Source organism: Amphiprion ocellaris, chromosome 21 (genome assembly GCF_022539595.1).
Source record: "Amphiprion ocellaris isolate individual 3 ecotype Okinawa chromosome 21, ASM2253959v1, whole genome shotgun sequence".
NCBI classification, from domain to species: Eukaryota; Metazoa; Chordata; class Actinopteri; family Pomacentridae; genus Amphiprion; species Amphiprion ocellaris.
Genome location: NC_072786.1, coordinates 26,396,597 through 26,415,048, shown reverse-complemented (window position 1 = coordinate 26,415,048; position 18,452 = coordinate 26,396,597). Strand labels below are relative to the sequence as shown.

At 39.1% G+C, this 18,452-nt stretch overlaps 1 protein-coding gene across 3 annotated transcripts in view; it reads left to right on the top strand.

The window, feature by feature from the left end:
- The window catches only part of LOC111581796 (plexin-B2-like), a 272,748-nt gene that overhangs the window by 172,212 nt on the left and 82,084 nt on the right, over positions 1–18,452 (top strand). For all 3 annotated transcript variants that reach the window (XM_055006285.1, XM_055006284.1, XM_055006283.1), the window contains 6 exons: positions 9,465–10,000; positions 11,825–12,151; positions 12,392–12,530; positions 13,953–14,095; positions 15,514–15,693; positions 16,972–17,106. In XM_055006285.1, coding sequence (XP_054862260.1) covers positions 9,467–10,000; positions 11,825–12,151; positions 12,392–12,530; positions 13,953–14,095; positions 15,514–15,693; positions 16,972–17,106 — 1,458 coding nt within the window. In that variant the 5' untranslated portion in view covers positions 9,465–9,466. The remainder of the gene's footprint in view (positions 1–9,464; positions 10,001–11,824; positions 12,152–12,391; positions 12,531–13,952; positions 14,096–15,513; positions 15,694–16,971; positions 17,107–18,452) is intronic.

Below are 18,452 nucleotides of genomic sequence, written 5' to 3'. Positions count from 1 at the left end.
TAGAACAGTAGCTGGTGGTGGAATTTTTAAAATTTATATGCTTCCAGGTGCATTTTGGTGCTAAGTAATATATTTTAAACCTCTGAACTGGGTGTTTTTTGCTCCGGTCACATATTTTTACTCAAGAATGATTTCGGATTTAAAGTCAGTCCAGTGTAACTCTTCTTTGACTTTAATACAAACAGTCTAAGATTTTATTATCATTTCTGACTCCTTACTGCTTCAGTTTTTTGCTGCTTTTTCAGCAAAAGGTTTCAATAAATGCATAATATTGTCTGCTTTATCATATTTAAGCATTTCCTACAAGTTGAAAATGGCCAATGTGCGTGCAGAGACTTGTGCAGTTTATTTTTCTGAAGCTACAGTTTATAAATCGGTAGAATCTGCACAGAGAAGCTTCTAGTCTCCGCTCAGATACTGCTACTCAGGGTTTAAAAATAGTGGGAAAAGGCGTTTTAATGTCAGATTTTACCTACCGGGTCAGGACAAACGTGTTTGATTTCAGGTTTGATCAGTGAAATGTTTAGTTGCACTCATCAGGTTATTTTAGTTGCATTTGGTTTGGACAAAATGTGCTGAAACAGCTGCTTGTCTGGATTATTGACGTGTGTTGACAGGAAGAAGCAGAACACCAGGTTTCATGATGTATCCATCACCAGAATCTCTATTTTTTCCAGCCTTCACAACTGACTCTGGGAGTTTGAGGTCCATCTGTACAGAACATTATTCCTGCAGAAAAGTGCAGCATACTTTTAAGCTTTTTTTATCCAAACATCTGCGAAACACAGCAGCTCAGAACGTTTGGATTTCTGCTCCGATAAGAAGGAAATAAGTGTTGATAACTTCATCAAATGCCAGATTGAAGTTAAATTATGGTTCGATTTCATGAGAATTATTGGTATTTTCTGGGATATTCCATCAGTTCAGCACTTCATTAGCAGTTAAGTTGTTGTAGTTAGTAGCACTGAGGCTGTGGAAACAAAAAAAAAATGTTTTATGGAGGAACTTTATAAAGTCTGCTCAGGTTTTGCTTTGCCTCATTTGTCCAAATCTTCCTGCTGGATTGTTTGTGCAGTTGGTGTTTTATAGCCGCAGTCCAGGTCCAAACTTTTCGGTGTTTAGCTAACAGTGAGGAGTGTTTGTGTGCAGCTCAACCTCCGACTAAACTTGTTTTTTATTCTCCTCACTCTCCCCCTTCTTCGTCTGCATAAGTCATAAAGCCAAGCAGCAATTCTTTATTCTGCTTTAAACATTTTAACTCCGTGCAGGTGTGATTTCTTTGTGCACATTTGCATCTTTCCATTGACTTTATTGCCTCGCCTCTGAAATCGGCGTCGGGTTTTGTCTGAACACACCTTGAGACAATAAACCTGATGATTGCAGATTTATGCAGGAGCTGGAGGCGTTGTGTGAAAGAGTCTTAACAGGGAGACTCATCTTGTTGCATTTAGATCCAGGACTTTAACAGCTGTTTTACTAACAATCTAACAATACAGGCTGAAAATGCCGTAATCAACTCACATCTTTTCTCCTTATTATTAGTTGCTAGAAGCAGTTTCTAAACCATGAGGAAGATTTCTTTTATTCAACCTGTGGCGATGTTTATCAGCTTGCAGAAGGATTGAAAGGATTAAAGTAGATTTCTTTATTGTTTTCTATGTTTTTATATCTATACCACATTAGCAATGTCTACACTGGATTTATCATTCATTTAATGTTGTCCACTGAAAAACCTGCCTTTCTTTCAAGAATAAGGACATTTCTAAGTGACCCCAAACTTTTGAAGATTTCTGTCATTTTGACTGTTTCATACTGTACATTTCTGAGTTTTTTCTCCTTCTAGCCATGTTTCTGTTGTTTCCATGGAGCTGCAGGACTTTATATTGCAGTGAAAAATGAACCACAGTGAGGAAAAATGTGACAAGAGCCAAATAAAAGACCACAAAAACAGTCACATTAAGCTTTCAAACACCTACACAAGCTGCATTACCCACAAAATCCCAGAATTTTTGTCAAATGATTGTTGGTCAGCTAAATGAGTCATGGCTTTTCAGTTACGTGAAGGAGCTCAGAATTTTTTTTTTTTTTTTTTTAATAGATCTAGTTCGAGCTAACGATTTTTTGGCAGAATTTTAACTTGTATTAGGTTAAGTTTTCACACAACACCAAAAGTCAACCATCAGTATGCTTAAAATCCACTAAATGTTTCTTTTTTCCTGTTTCTGACTCTGATAGTTTCTGTAGTTTTTTTAGTGACGACATGCTTTTCAGTGCTCTTGCCAGAAAACTCCATCTGTGAAAGTGCAGGACGTGTGGAGTTGGTGGCAGAACAGCACCTTCTCTAAAAGAAACACATCATGAATGTGAGTTATGCAGAAGGTGGAAACCCCTCTGGGATTCTCTGGAAATTCTGCACTCGTAAAGTTCTGCTGCCACCCTTCAAATACCGACTGCATGCGTCGTTTTGGAGCTAATTTGCTTTCTTTCTCAACTATTTTAGCACTTTTTGGTGAAATACATGAGCCCTAATTATGTCTCCTCTGAAGTTTTCCACTAGTCACGCAGTGTTGGCTGCATCACACCGTTTTAGGGGAACTGATAAGACTATTTTCTCAGGAATTGGACAGTTTGGTCGCTTTCCAGCAGTTATGCAACATTTAATGTGCCTGGGTGCCAGATTTAATGCAAAGCAGACAGGTTTCTTTGGATCACACCCGGACCTGCATGTGGACAGACAGGCAGGTGAACAGACAGACAGTCAGGCAGACGAGCAGACAGACAGCAATAGTAGTTTGAGAGCTGCTCGGTCTCCAGGGATCTCATGTGTCAGAAAACCCAGTTTTGTTAGAACCGGCTCCCGCGGGTGACGATGTAAAGACAGACAGAGCGAGGGGAGAAACAATGTGAATTATAAAGAGAAAAGCTTAGAAGAGGTTAGACGGAAGGAGAGAATCAGCCGGGCTTTATTCTCCTGGCTGGAGCCTCAGCAGACATTCCTGGGTTTTAGTTTCACTTGAAACTTTTTAGCAGAGGGGTCAGCGCTCAAGACTTCTACAAAGTATGCACTCAGGATTTTAATGAGTCACACGCCGCTGCTCTGCCTCCCGTGGATGCGAGGGTCGAGGCCACTCTCAGATTTCCATTTCATCCCCGTTGTTGGTGATTCCAGTCTTCTATGAAACGCTGCTGCTGGGTGTAATCGCAGACACTCACAGGCGGCTGTAAATGTGATATTTAAGCAGACTTTCTACTGAATACATTCATTCCTTAATTCTGTTAACCCAGATATGTCAAACCTTAAATCTGGATACAGTCGAGTACAGATGGAAATAAAACCAGGGGCTGCTGCTTCTGTGCAGGTGGAGTGCATTAACTGTTAGCATAACAGCAGCTAATTGTTGGTTTTTATTATCTCGGTTGTTATTGTTGCAGTTGATCATCATCTTAAAGCATCATAAAATGGTGATAAATGGTCGGCTGTTGGGGATCAGAACCCACTGATGAGAAATGGGTTTCTAGAACAAGACATGCATGGACTGGAGATGAGAATAAGGTATTAAAGAAACTACTAGGAACTGAAAAGACTTCAATGGAATGGAAACACCATGAAGATACTGATCTGAAGATGAAGATTGTGGACACATATCTTTAGATTCTCATCATCTAGTCATTGGGATCCTTGGAGCTTCAGCAAAATGCAGCTTTTAGGTTCTTGAAGATGTTTCACCTTCATCCAAAAGGCTTCACTAGATTCAATCATAGATTAATCCCCTTAATCATTGATGTTCTTGGACGATTAATATCATCCATGTTTCAATCTTAATCTCACATAAACTCTAAAAAGGTTTTAGGATGTAAAAATGGAAGAAACAAGTGAATCTACAAGTGGAGAAGCCTTATATAACCTTATATTTGACATTTTTATAGCAGGATTGGCTATTTTATATCCGTTGTTTTAACTTATACAGTCATACAGGACTTAATTAATGGTGCCGGAGCTGAGCAATGGGCATTTCATGTGTAAGAAGAACATTTTCCCTTCTGATATGCAGCTAAATAGACTTTAACGTCACATTGATTATTTTTCCTCTGTATTGCAGCATCTTGCATCATTCAGACCTTATTTTAATTAAAACTGTGCTTTCAAGGCAAAAAGAAACTCCAACAATTTATAAATTAGATAAGATAACCTCCAAAAAAATGGTCCCCAAGCTGGTTAACTCTTAGTCTAATGCACTTATAAGGGTTTAAATAGAACAAATAATGTCTGCAGTTATGAATACATAAGGAAGTGTTTGTTTAAGGAAAAAAACAATCATATCAAGTAAAATGAGTCCAAAAGTTTGCTTCTGCTTATGCTACAGTTTCTATTCTGCATGGGAAGGTTAATTAATATCAATTTTCAATACAACTAGTTCTTCATGCTTTTTCCTCCTGATGTCTTCTGGACCTTTTCAGTCATCACTACGCTAGGTTGGTTAGCCAGAACCTGCTACATATTCCATGGAGGGAGCCTGAGAAACGGCTAACTTACTAGTAACCACTCTAGAGACAGGAACGTAGTGACGAAAATTCACGTCAAGTTACTGCAGTTAAAACACTAGTAGTTGGATCTTGGGATGGCAGCTACCCACTAAATTACAGTAAAGTTGGAGTTTACTTTAAAAAAAGAGTGTTCAAAGCTACCATACTGTAGCATTCGTATAGAGCTGCTAGAGGTGAAATTCTTGGACGAAAGTGAAAAAGAATTCACCAAGAATGTTTTGAATACTTCAGAACAAAAGCTGAACATGCAAAAACGATCAGACACCGTCATAGTTCCGACAATACACACACAGACAAAATTGTTGGTACCCCTCAGTTAATGAAAGAAAAACCCACAATGGTCACAGAAATAATTTGAATCTGACAAAAGTAATAATAGGGGTCTCTGTGCTCTACTTCTAGGGGTACCATCATTTTTGTCCAGGCCTGTTTCATGAGTTTATTATGGAAAATAGTTCTGTTGAACCACGGTTCAAAAGCAATGTCTGATTTTCATTGGTTAATTTTCATAGAATTTTTTTTTTTATTATTACTTTTGTCAGATTCAAATGATTTCATTAACTGAGGGGTACCAACAATTTTGTCCTCGTGCGTAAGTGATGGCAATTAGCGATCCAGTGGGCAAAAACTAGAGGCCAAAGTGTTTGGGTTCTGGGTGGAAGTATGGTTGCAAAGCTGCAGCTAAAAGGAACGAACCACCAGGAGTGGAGTGGACGGCTTGATTCGACACAATGCGGGAAACTTTGCTCAGACATGGAAAGGACCGAGAGGTTGATGGTATATTTTTGATTCTGTAGTCGGTGTTGCGTGGCCGTTTTTAGATGGTGGAGTAATTTGTCTGGTTAATATCGATGTATACCTTGACAACATCCCCATGTTTTGTGCTGTGCAGGAATGACCCAGTGGCAAATGCACTAAAAGCTTCATAGCGGCTGCAGATCTTCTCAATGATGCTCGTGTTTGTTTACAATAATCATCCTAATGCCTCCAAATTGATGCTGTAATGACTTAATTATGTTTATATCACAGCCTGCTAGCTCTACACAGGCATTTCACCTTCCATAATTAAACATCTAAAAGTCAAACTGTTGCTCACAATGGTAGAAGATCAGACAAACACCTTTTACGCCTCTGACACTGGGTTTACTCCTGGGCTGACACCAGTCAGGCTTAAAGCGCCGACACTGGAGGATGAAGCAAATAAAACGCCGCCGAGAAAAGGCCAAGATGGCTGGTGGAGTGCAGAGACAGCTCCTGTGTGGAAACTAAAGACGATTTTCCTTTGATGTAGCAGATGCACACATCCATAACAGGCCCTCAGAGGGAGGAAGGTAAATATACCTGTCGCCTTTATGCCTCCTTCTTTATGGCGTCGGGAGCTGCAGAAATATGAAATTTAATGAGAGGGGAGGCCACATGACAGGGAGGCTGAGTTAACATGGAAGTGAAGAGTGCTGACCCACAACCTCATCTGGAAGTTCAACAGCATTCAATAACAAGCACATTTTAGAGGCTCAGGGCACAAACAGGACTGAGAAGAAACTGGTTTATAGTTCACTGTGTGATTTAACCCTTTAGAACTTGCTGCAGTACAACTTTGAAGTCTCTTACTGCCATAGATTTAAAAGTATGCAAACTTAAAATCATTACAACGACTGATAGATACTTAACAAGATGTTTAGGTTCAGTTTTATGTACGTTTTGAAGAATTTCATTAGACAAAGGCAATGGAAATGTCAAGATACTGTTAAGTACAAGCTGGTCAGCACAGTGGAGCGTCTCTCAGGAGGTGGTGGAGACCAAAAAGGAGCTAAAACATTGTCAGTGTTGAGTTTACAGCTGGTTTCTACTTCCCCAATGTGGTCTAAAAAGTCAGTTAATGCAGTTGTACGGCACATGGTGACATTTGTACAATTTTCGCCGGTCATTTGATCACCAGGTTGGCATTGTTGTGTTCTAAGACTGTCAGAGAAAGTGTTTGGAAAACAGTTATAGGCTGTGACAAGTGTTTTTCTAACATAACTGATGGAAAAGACCATATATTATCATGAAATAAACAATATGACAGAGGTTTATTTAACAGAGAAAATAATTCAAGATTTGTGCATCCTGCCACAAATTGTGGTCTACCTCGACAACACCTGTGACAGCAGACATAAACAAAGAATCGGGTTTAGGTTTGTCCCGATACCGATTAGTTATACGTGTCTCGATCGACCCTGATCCTGATAATTGAGAACAGAAAGTGATATCCTTAATATAAACAAAGCTTGTATCTGCAACCAAACATCTAGTGGTTACAGGACAGTGGTTCAGTGTGTTGTAGTGTTGTCACGATACCAAAACAATAACTGAACTGTTACTTGATTGATACTGAAACTGTACGACAGCAAAGACCTAAACTTAAAACATCGACTAGCGGAATAATAGATGATATGGAACTGAAAATGTATGACTGGAGGCCTCTTGGATGTGGAGTGCAACATCAAACTTATTCAGACTGTTACATAAGAAACAAATGGAAAACTCAACAAGGTAGAAATCGGAGCAGGCCACTAAAACTGATTTGCACAGTTTAATGCTTAAATTGATTGAAAGGTTTCCCATCAGGCTAGTAATTTCAATTTCAAAAAGCTGGATTTTGTAAATGCAGGGCTATTTGGTAGAACTGACTTACAAGGACTCAGAGAATATTCAGATTAAAAAGAACTACTTTTCAGCCTTTGGTTCCTGCTTTACTGAGCTTTTTAAAACTCTGTGTATATGTTCCCAACTGTTCCTGCACTGTTACAGTTTCTAAAAGTCTGCATTGCGGTCATTAGGCTCCAGATATCTGTGGATAGGTAATTTAAGCAAGCAGGTGGTTAGAGAGATAAGTCTTTTCACACTAATAAATCCCTTTGCAATGAAGCGAGTTGAAGTGAATTCAATTTGCAGAGAGCAGAAACACCAGGGATGCGGCAGTCAATTGACCACCAATCAGAACTATCTGATACCGGCTGTAAAACCAGCCTCTGGCCGCTAAAACGCCCGATCAGGGAGAATAAATGAACATGATGAGACTTTAAGGGGTTTGATTTATCGGCCTGGGGGGGAAAAGACGGCGAATATTGGATGAGAAGCAGTTTAATGAAGCAAACATTTGAGGGGAGAAAATTAATTTGAGTTCATCAGTCAAGAATAACCTGCATCTCTGGACAACAGCATCAGCTGAAGGTTGTTTTTGTGGTTATTACAGTGATCCTTGTTTTACAGCCACAGCTATAATTAAACACGCCCATCCAGACTAATGGAAGGAGAAACTCAGTATGTCAGGCAACTAATTGCTACACTCAGTCTCTCTGTTTCTCACGTATACACTCACTCTCTTCTTTTGTCTTTGCTAATCTAATCTGGCTCAGCAACTCTCACTCTGAGAGACCGTTACCTCCACCTTACCCTCCTCCTCCTTTTCCTCCAGTAAAGGATGTTCTGGGTTTAATGAGAAGCTTCTCATTATTGCTTCTCTTTGCTCTCAGCATTCATTCCTTTTCTCCTTGAGTTTCTGCCGCCACTGTTGGTGCTTCAGAACAATGTCAGAGCGCCTTCAGAAGTCGGCTTTGTTTAGAGGACGAGTGCCGATCCGACAGTCTGTGAATTCAGGTTCAACAGGTTTATCGTCAGGAAAGCTTGTCAGACAAAGTGTTCAGAAAACAGTTACCGGCTGTGACAAGTGTTTTTCTAGCATAATGGATTGTGAATGACCATATATTGTCAGAAAATAAACGATTTGACAGTCCAAAAGCCAAAAAATAGTCAAATAACAGTAACATTTTTTTAAAGCATTTTTACAGTACTTTGATTGTAGTACTGTAGTACCTGGTTGGTCCAACAGGTGGAGCCTCTTATTGATTGTTACTGTGACTAAGGTTTTTCTAACATAATTGATTGTGAAAGATCATATATTGTTACAAAATAAATAATTTGACTTCTTTAAACAGTCCAAAACCCAAAAATATTGAATTAACAGTAAAATGTAGTAAAGCAACATTTTTAAAGCATTTTTGCTTTAAAAACACAGTTTCAACTGTGGTAGTGTAGTACCGGGTTGTTCCAACAGGTGGAGCCTGTTATTATTTAGCAACCAGAGGAGGTAATAACTCTGGCAAACAGAGAGCATTGTGGGGGTTTAGTGAGCAACGGGTACCATGACAAACACTCCTGTGGTAGTTAATGACCTCTGATCACAGCTCATGTGTTTTTTAAAAACTAAAGATAAAGCCGTGGCCTTTCACACTATGTTTATTTTAGTGTACAATGTCTGTATCCCAAAAAAAATTTGCACAACAATTCATAATTTCACCAAAAAATGTTGACTCTTGGTGGCTTCCTCATGATTTTCTGACATTTAATTCACTGAAAAAGTAATTCAGATTAACACAATGTAGCATTAGAACACAGGAGTGATGGTTGCTGGAAATGTTCCTCTGTACTCCTATGGAGATATTCCATTAAAAATCAGCTGTTTCCAGCTAGAATAGTCATTTACCACATTAACAATTTCTACACTGGATTTATCATTCATTTCATGTTATCTTCACTGAAAAAAACTGCTCAAAAAAAGGACATTTCTCAGTGACCCCAAACTTTTGAACAGTAGTGTACACGTTTGCTGATGACACCTTATATTACAGTTGCTACTAAAACGGCAAACAGAAATGCATCTCTTTAGTGTTTGTGTGTCAACAAAATTATGCAACAATTTGATTTCACAAGAACAACTTTTGGTTCTTGGAAGCAATTTCGTAATTTCCTGAGATTCACTAAATTGAAAAAGTAATTCAGATTAATTTAGGTCTCCTTGTGGTGTTCATTATTAGATTCAGAGAGAAAAGATGTTTAAAGAAACTTACATTTTCTGTCTTTCTGTTTTTCTACAGATATGATAGAGCGGCGGTGGGTGTGGCAGTTTGCCCTGGTTGCCCTGGCGACCGTTTACCTCAGCCCCTCCTATGGAAAGATGGCAGAGTTCACCTCCGACACGCTGATCAACAATGTGGTCGCCGGACCCGATCTCCGGAAGGGCCAGGGGGGCCGGCTGTACGTCGGCGCCGTCAACGCCCTCTACCAGCTGAACCAGAACCTGGAGGTGGAGTCCCGGACCGAGACGGGCCCCAGGCGGGACAACCGGCAGTGCACGCCGCCCGTCACCGACGCCTGCGAGGAGGCCGTGGACACCGACAACCACAACAAGCTGCTGCTGGTCCACGCCGCCAGAGACGTGCTGGTGGTCTGCGGCAGCGTCTTCAGGGGGATCTGCTCGCTGAGGAACCTGAGCAACGTGGAGCAGCTGCTGTACTTCAGCGACACCAAAGGCGAGAAGTCGTACGTGGCGAGCGCCGAGGAGAGCGTCTCGGTGGTGGGCGTCATGTCGTACTTCACCACCAGGGACGGAGCCAACTTCACCGTCTTCCTGGTGAGCAGCAGAACACACACTAGTTCCTGAGGTGAAGGAAAACATGAGCATCACTGATCTCCACCATCTGTGATGCTGCGTGAACAAACACAATAAAACTGCAATTTGTAGTGAGTCGAGAAATTAAATTGGCAGCCATATGGGAAATGAGCGCTCTTGTCAGTTATCCTGAAATGTTTTTCACTTTATTTCTGCACACAACGTCAGAGAATCAGCCTTTAAATGATGCTTTATGATGTTACGTCTCCCTCAGAGTTTTTCTCTTTCGTTCAAGTGGCATCGTTGGTGTAGAAACTTTCAGTGATGCTTCTAATCAGATCAGATAATTTCATCCAGAGTGAGGAAGACTGTAAAGGTTCTGTGGTTCTTAAAAGTTTTAGAGGAGCATAAATGGTGCAAATGCTCATTTAAAAGGTACATATTTGACTCATGCACACATCCACGTTCAATGTTCACTTTGGGTTTTGGTCAGACTAAAATTGTAGCGACTCTTCAGCCAGTCGAGAAAAAAACCTGCATTTTATCTGTATTTCAGTCTTCAGTCTGAGCTGTTTGTAGCAACCAAAGAGCAAAAACCAAAGTGAATATTGAAGTTGTTGGTGGTTAAACCATCATTAAATGTACATTTTCAGTGTTTAGGAGCTAAAAAATAACAAATCGTTCCATCAAATATTAATCAGTTCCTCCCTGACCTCTTCAGAAACAGATGATTCTTTATCGACAGTAACTTCAACATATTTAATGAAGCCATGTCAAGTTTTACCTTCATACATGGAATGACTGCACCGATTAACACAGAATTTTTGTCTTTTCACAGAATCTGATTAAAGCAAATTGTTTATTTTTGGCGAATATTTGAAGTGATTTTGATTAAATATCGCAATTTTAAGCTTAGATCTGGTTGTTTTTAGCTGATTAAAACAAAAACCACTCATGATTACTCCAAAGACTGACAGAAAGTTGAAAACCCAACATTTGTTCATGTTTTTACAGTTTCTTGCTCTGATAAATGGTGTAATTTAAGCCACTTTTAAACCATAACCTGCCTTTCAGACCTACCGGGGACCATTTTCATGGATAAAGCTCCTAAATATGAAACTTTGATGCACAGAGATGAGTCTTTATGGGTTGAATTGAAGGCTGGAGAGAGACAAGTCAAATAAATTCTTCAGGGAGTCTTCGGGTTTCCAGGAAGTCGAGTCTTGGACCAGTGAAGTCGAAAATCAAGTCTCATTTTTGTGACTCAGTTCAGCCTCAAGTCTGCAGCTGAGATCTAATACATGAAGAGAAACAGATACAGAAAAAGATTTCTGGTATTTGGAAAAATCAGTCAGTTCCTCCACCTGACCTCCTCAGAATCAGCTGATTTTCTATGTATAGTGACTGTAGTATATTTAAAGAAGCCGTGTAAAGTTTTACCTTCATACGATGAATATTTGCAGAGTTCCGGGTCCTAGAAGTGCATAGATGTGGGTCCAGATTTATCACTTTTTAATGGACTTTTTCCAGCATTTCTGATACTCAGAACGTCATCAGTACAGCAGATAGACATTTTAGGATTAAAACACATTTGAGCTCTATTTAAAACTGACACCAGATCACTTTAACATCCATCCAAGGTGTTGGTTTAAACAAATAAATCTGGGTTTTGTTCATTTTTTTCTATAATCCCTCTAGTGCTCTACAGCATCTTGTGTAAAAAAGTAAAGTTCTCATATTTACCTACATTTTGATACCAGGCTCATCTTCCAGCCATGATTTCTAGCTAAATAAATCTGTTTTCCACCACTTTGTTCTGTTAATTTCTGGTCCTGTCCCTCTCAGGTGGGTAAAGGTTACGGCAGCCACGACAGCACCAAGCTCATCTCCACCCGAATCCTGCAGGACTTCGGCGACTGGGTGGTGTTCGACAGCATCATCGAGGCCTCGGCAGTCCAGGCCAACCCCTTCGTGCTTCGCTACCTCCACGACTTCCGCTTTGCCTTCAAGGACGGCGGCTTTGTCTACTTCCTGTTCTCGCGGACGCTCGGCGTGCAGGACACCAAGAACTTCACCTTCATCTCCAGGATGTGCGAGGACGACCAGGGCTACTACTCGTACACCGAGCTGCAGCTCAACTGCAGCGCCGCCAACAAGTACAACAAAGCTCAGGTGAAGACGAGCGTCGACCGTCAGCACTTTCATAGCAGGAAAACACATTTTACGTCTGGATGAGTTTGTCTTTTTGAGAACCTGACCCCAGGAAACCTTTATAAATTGGATTTTAAATGCTCCTGAACTTGAAATAGCTTCAATTTATGGGGTCTTTGCTTCCACTGTACCTCGGTTAAAAATATGTTTTTAGCAGAAACATCTGAGATTCAGCATTTTCAGCTCTTTTTCGTCTTGCAGGCTGCTTATGTAGCGACACCAGGAGAAGTTCTGGCTCAGAGTATGACCAGTTCGGGCCAGTATGGACGAGTTTCAGCCTCTGACAAGGTTCTGTTTGTCACCTTCACGTCTGATGAAGATCCGTCTACTTCAGCCATGTGTAGGTGTCGTCTGAATGCAGCCAGATGTCTCACGTTGGAGTTTTTTTTTCTCTGTTTGTTGGCAGAATGTCTAAGAACTTGTCAAAACACATCAATGAAATTTGGCAGAAAGTTTCCCCGCTGCTTGTTCTCAGCTGCCGTTTCCGAGGTGAAACAGCAGCCGAGCAAACAAAGACTCCTCGAGGGTTTTTATAGGAGCTTTTATATTGTTATCTTTATCAGCAGAAGGGAGTTAAGGATCAAAGTGGCTTCTTGGCCTCAAACCTCAGCTTTAGTGCTCAGGAGAAACCGAAATTTGAACAGTCCCAAAACAGAAGAGATGGTTTTCTCAGCTGTGCAGAAATATTCCTGGCAAATCTGTCAAAATTGGTGAAAAACATCTGGATCTTCACAACTCCTATCGTAGATTTGATCCAGATATCAGAGTCCAGCTTATTTTTAACCACAGTCATTGGTCTCCAAGTGCAACCTGACTTGGATTCGTACGTGGAGATTTAGTTTGAACATTGGGCCAAAAACATTACATGGAAATTTGGGGTTATAAGCACTCAATTTCTTGCAGTTTAGTCAGCTTTTTTGCACCAATGTGTGTATTTGTGCATCTGTTTGTGTGGAACTTAAAAATAAAATAAGTAATAATAATGCTCAGATTCCTCTATAAGTAGAAGACTGAAAAAAACACTAATATTGCACAGATTCAATCAATTTTTCCCAGATTCTGTTGATATTTTGCTGTTTCTTCCATAAAAACATATGATATTAAAAATAAAGATATTGCAAATATTCTTGCATATAATATAACAAAAATTCTATTGTATTGTAGATATTGGAGTCTTTTAAATGCAGAAAACATTCACAAGCACAGGTTTGGATACCTTACAGCTAATAAATGTAAATATGATGGACTATAATGGCATGAAACTCAGGTCAAATGGGAATTTTTTTCAGATTTGGTTGATTTAATTTGGAAAATCCCAAATAAAAAGATGTCAGCTGCAGAATCAGGTTATTTAGAACTTTATTAATTAAGTTTATTCTCTCTAGTGCACTGCAGCATCTCTTCTGTTGGTCTAATTTAAGGGTCAGGTCATCCAAATGGCCATTTAATTACTATTTTATAACAAAATTAGGGTCACTGACACACTTTTGAACATATATAAGTTGAGTAGATGTGCACATGAACAGGACTGGGCAGGTTTTAGGTTCTGAAAGTAAGCAATTTATTTCAACTACTTATGTTCTACGTCGTCATGGCTACAGAAATGCATGTTTTATTCCATTAATAATCCCTGATATTCACAAGGTTTACATCGTCACCAAAAATCAGCTGTAAAGACTGTAATTAATGAGGAGTTTATGTGTTTTTTTAGATGTTTTGTTTGTTCTTTCATGCTGAACAGTGGGTGTTTGTGTGTTTGCAGGTATGTTCCCTCTGCAATTCATTAATAATCGTCTGGTGGAGATAATCGGAGCCTGTTACAGTCACCATGGCAATATCAACGACAAGGCCGCCGTCTACTCGCCGTACTCGTCCAAGTCTGAGGAGCTGTGCAGCGAAAAACCGGTGAGAACATCGACAGAAAAATCTGAGTTATTCCACCTCAAGTTCACCAGATTTCAAACAAAGTTCATGTCTTTTCTGTGCATATCTGTGTGTAAGGTTTTTGGTTAAAGATATTTATGAGTTAAAAATCCTTAAAGAAGGTGGGTCATGTCCATTTTTGGATCATTGATATTTATCTGGTCTTCAATGGTACAACAAAACAGTAAGTCAACAATATGAGACAAAAGAGTCAGAATTATGCAATAAACGTCCAAAGTTGAAACAGATAAGGAGAATTTTGACCAAAAGATGAATTTAAAAAACCACAGAGACAAAAAACAACTACAAAAAGATGGAAAACAGCCAGTTATCCACAAAGAGACTAAAACCAACCACAAACAAACCAAAGCAACCAAAATGATGCATAATGACCACAAAGAGACACAAAACAACCACTAAGAAACACAAAACTACAAAGAGACTTAAAATGACCATAAAGACACAAAATGACCACGGAGGCCCAAAACAACCACAACGAGAGAAAACGACCAAAAAAAAAAAAAATGGCAGAAACAACAAAAGAATGTCCACAAAGAGCAAAACAACAACAGAAATACACAAAACAACCACATGTTAACAACAAACACACACGAAATGATCACAAAGAGGCCTAAAACAACCTCAAAGAAATTATGTGTCTTTGTGGTTATTTTGTTTTGTGTCTCTGGTTGATTTTTTTTTAAATCCCTGTGGCTATTTTGTGTCTCTTTGTGGTTGTTTTTGGTCTGTTTGTGGTTGTTTTTTGTCTCTTTGTGGTTGTTTTTCGTGTCTTTGTGGTTGTTTTTTGTCTCTTTGTGGTTGTTTTTCATCCCTTTGTGGTTGTTTTTGTCTCTTTGTGGTTGTTTTGTGTCTCTGGTTGTTTTTTAATCTCTGTGGTTGTTTTTTGTCTCTTTGTGCTTGTTTTGTGTCTCTTTGTGGTTGTTTTTGGGTTCTTCGTGAACATTCTGAATTTGATTGTTTATTTCTATCTTTGTAGTTATTTTGTGTGTCTTTATGATAGTTTTCATTCATTTTTTGGTCAACATTTTAGATTTTCTATCATGACTCTTGACGTTTATCTCATAATTCGGACTTTCTTGTCTTATATTGTTGACTTACTGTTTTGTTTGTACCATTGAAGACAATGCAACATGTACATACCAATGAACTTGTAAAATTTCAGGACTCCAGCTACATTATTTCTCAAGTTATGACTTTTCAAACATTGATCCACTGACTGGTGCCAAGAAAACGATCTATAAATCGACATGACCCCACCTTCTTTCAGAAGTTTTAACTGTGACCCCAGAGTTTTCAAATGATCGACTCGATCAATATTCACTACTCTAAGTCAAGATGATCAGTGATTCTGTATTACCATGAATGTTTTTCTCCTTCAGAAGGACATGGCCCTCAAGTACAAGTGTGGAGCCGAGTTCCTGCCGTCACCGCTGGCCAGTAAGGCCGAGTTCGCCTTAACAGTGGAGCCCTCATTGGTCCGGAAGGGTCACATGACCGCCGTGGCGGTGGCGGTGGAAATGGAACACGCTGTGGCGTTTCTGGGCACCGCAACTGGAGAGGTAACGGAGCTTCCTTCCTCCAGAAAGTCCGTTTTTGTGAATTTTCTCTTTAGGTTGTTAAAGATTTAAACACTGTAGTGAACAGACAAGTATTTTCATCAACAAAAGGTTTATAAAGACGCTTTTAGCATCTTATTTTCTACTTTTAGTCGCCATCTGCGCAGAATTCAGCTTCCAAAATCATTAATTCATTCATTTGCTGGTTGATTTTATCTCAAATATGACAACATAAAACACAACTTAAGCCATTTCCTCATCTCTCTGCTCACAAGTAGCTTTATAAAGTACTTACTCATGCAACTGTATTTCCACTTTACGCTACTTTATGCTCCACAAGGCAGTTATTTAGGTTTTTATTGTTTCTGATTTATTTAATAATGTGCGTTGCTTTGCATATACACTCTGACAGGATGATTGTTAAAGGCTGAAATGAGAGTAGAGAGGATTTTGCTGATTTTTGGGGCAAAAACTACAAGCTAGCAGTTTGTGAAATGATTTTTAATTCATTTGTATTTATTCAAACTTGTTTTAAACTAAAAGGACTTTTGAGATTGAAACTTCTTTTGAGCGAAACCGGGAATGGAAGGCACAAAATTATGAAGCTGCAAAAAGATATATTGAATATAGCTTAATAGGTGTGAATATGTGCATATTAACACACCATTAACTGCAAAAACATAATGTACAATAAACAAGAATTATGCCACTCTGCTTTTTTAATGTGTTGTATTTTGAGTATTTGTTTACTTCACATGTATTTTGACGTTAATACGTTTGTTTTTTTGCATGAATTTTTGCATGAATTAATGACTTGTACTTGTGTTTGAATATTTCTTGAGACAGCAGGTGTAAAAAAAAAAACATGTTTTTAACATATTTTAGCTTCATTCTAGATCCCAAAACAACAGCATATATCGTTTCATTTGTCCCCTTTTACCTCTGCAGAAACACTGCCTGCAGTTCAACTGAAAACTCTAAATTTGACTGTTGTCGGCCATGGTTTAGTAGCTGCACAGAGAACAAAGAATTTTTATGTTTTTGCGGAATTTAATTACTACAACTGGTTTATTTTTGGCAGATTTTAGTGATTCTGATTAAACGACAGGGTTTTAAGCTTATTTTGATCATTTTTCTTACACATGATGCGTTCAAGGACAGTCAAAAAGTAGGAAAACTGACGATTATTTCTGTAAATGATACAATTTTGGCGATTTTACTTTTTAAAGACAACACAACTTTGGCGTTCAGGTGTTTGATGCAGCTTTATTGTTCCTGCAGGTGCTGAAGGTTCACCTGTCGGCCCATCCGGAGGTCTACGGCCGAGCGCCGGGCGAAGTCACCGGAGACAAGGTCAACAAGAACCTGCTGTTCGACGCCGACCACCAACATTTGTACATCACCACCGAGAAAAAGGTCAGAAAGCGCCGCGACTCCGGCTGATTGATTATTCTTTTTGACTAAATCCATTTCTGTTGCGCTCCATCCATCCGTCGCCTCGGAGAAGGTCAGGGACTCTGTCAGGTGCTTACTCCTTCTTCGTCTTCATTTCATCCATCAGGCCGACGAGCCTTTCATTTATGCTGCGCGTCTTATTTGATCATTTATTCCAACACCGACGCATCCGTCTGCATTACCACACAGGAGTCAGCCATTGATTTACACGCCGCCTTTGTTTTCCACTCGGCTTTTTCCCCTCATCCGTCTCTCTTTCCCTTTTGTCCTTTCATCTCTCGGTCGCCATCACTCTCGGCGAGGTGGAATAGATGTTTATTGATTCAGAAATGAATTAATTAGAAAGCACTTCAAGGGGGCAATTTACTTTGAAGTCAAGTGACGATACTCGAGCTTGTTCCATCTGCTCATTTAAATTTATTAAGCCACGCTCGTCTTCTTGTCGGAGAGGAGAATTATTTCCGCAGCTGGTTTGGTGTTGGAGTTTCTACTACAGAAGTGTCAATACAGGGATTTCCCATTAACAGATTAACAGAGAGAGTGGAGCAGAAGAAGGGTTTATTTATGTTTCATGTCAGCATCTAAGTCCAACCAGCTGATGTAAAACCACGAAACACATGTTTAGTGTTTTAAAATATTGTTCCTGACGACAGTTTTACCATCAGGAAGCTATGGTTCTGTGCCGTGAAAAAATACTTTTTTACAGCAAAAAAATATTTGCCCCCTTCTCAAATTCTTTTTTTTTTTTTGCATATTTTCCCCACTTTAATGTTTAAGATCATCAAGCAAATGTAAATATCAGACAAAGATAACCCAAGTAAACACAAAATGCAGTTTTTAAATGATGATTTTATTTATTAAGGAAAAAGCCTATTCAAAACTGTGCAAATATTCAAAAAAATAAGAATTCGAGAAGGGGGTAAATACTTTTTCATGGCACTGTATGATCTGTAATATAATACATATAAATGTAAGGTAAAGGTGCTGCATGACAGTTTATTTCTGGTGAATTTTGAACTGAAACATGAGTGATTTTGGTTAAAAATCATGATTTGCTTGTGGTGAATTTGTCTCTAAAACATTCTCTAAACATCAAACAGATATTAATGTCAGTCAGTGTGATTTACACTTTCAGATGATATTAATATTTCAAGTAAATGTCCATGAAATTGTAGAAAAACAAGAATTCAGAAATTCATCATAATTTAAGTTTTCTTATACTGCAAGGAATTGTCTTGGGGGGAAAAAGTACAGTGTAGCTGTTAATAGTTGAGAAAATGTCTAAACTAATCAATAGCTGTTAATTC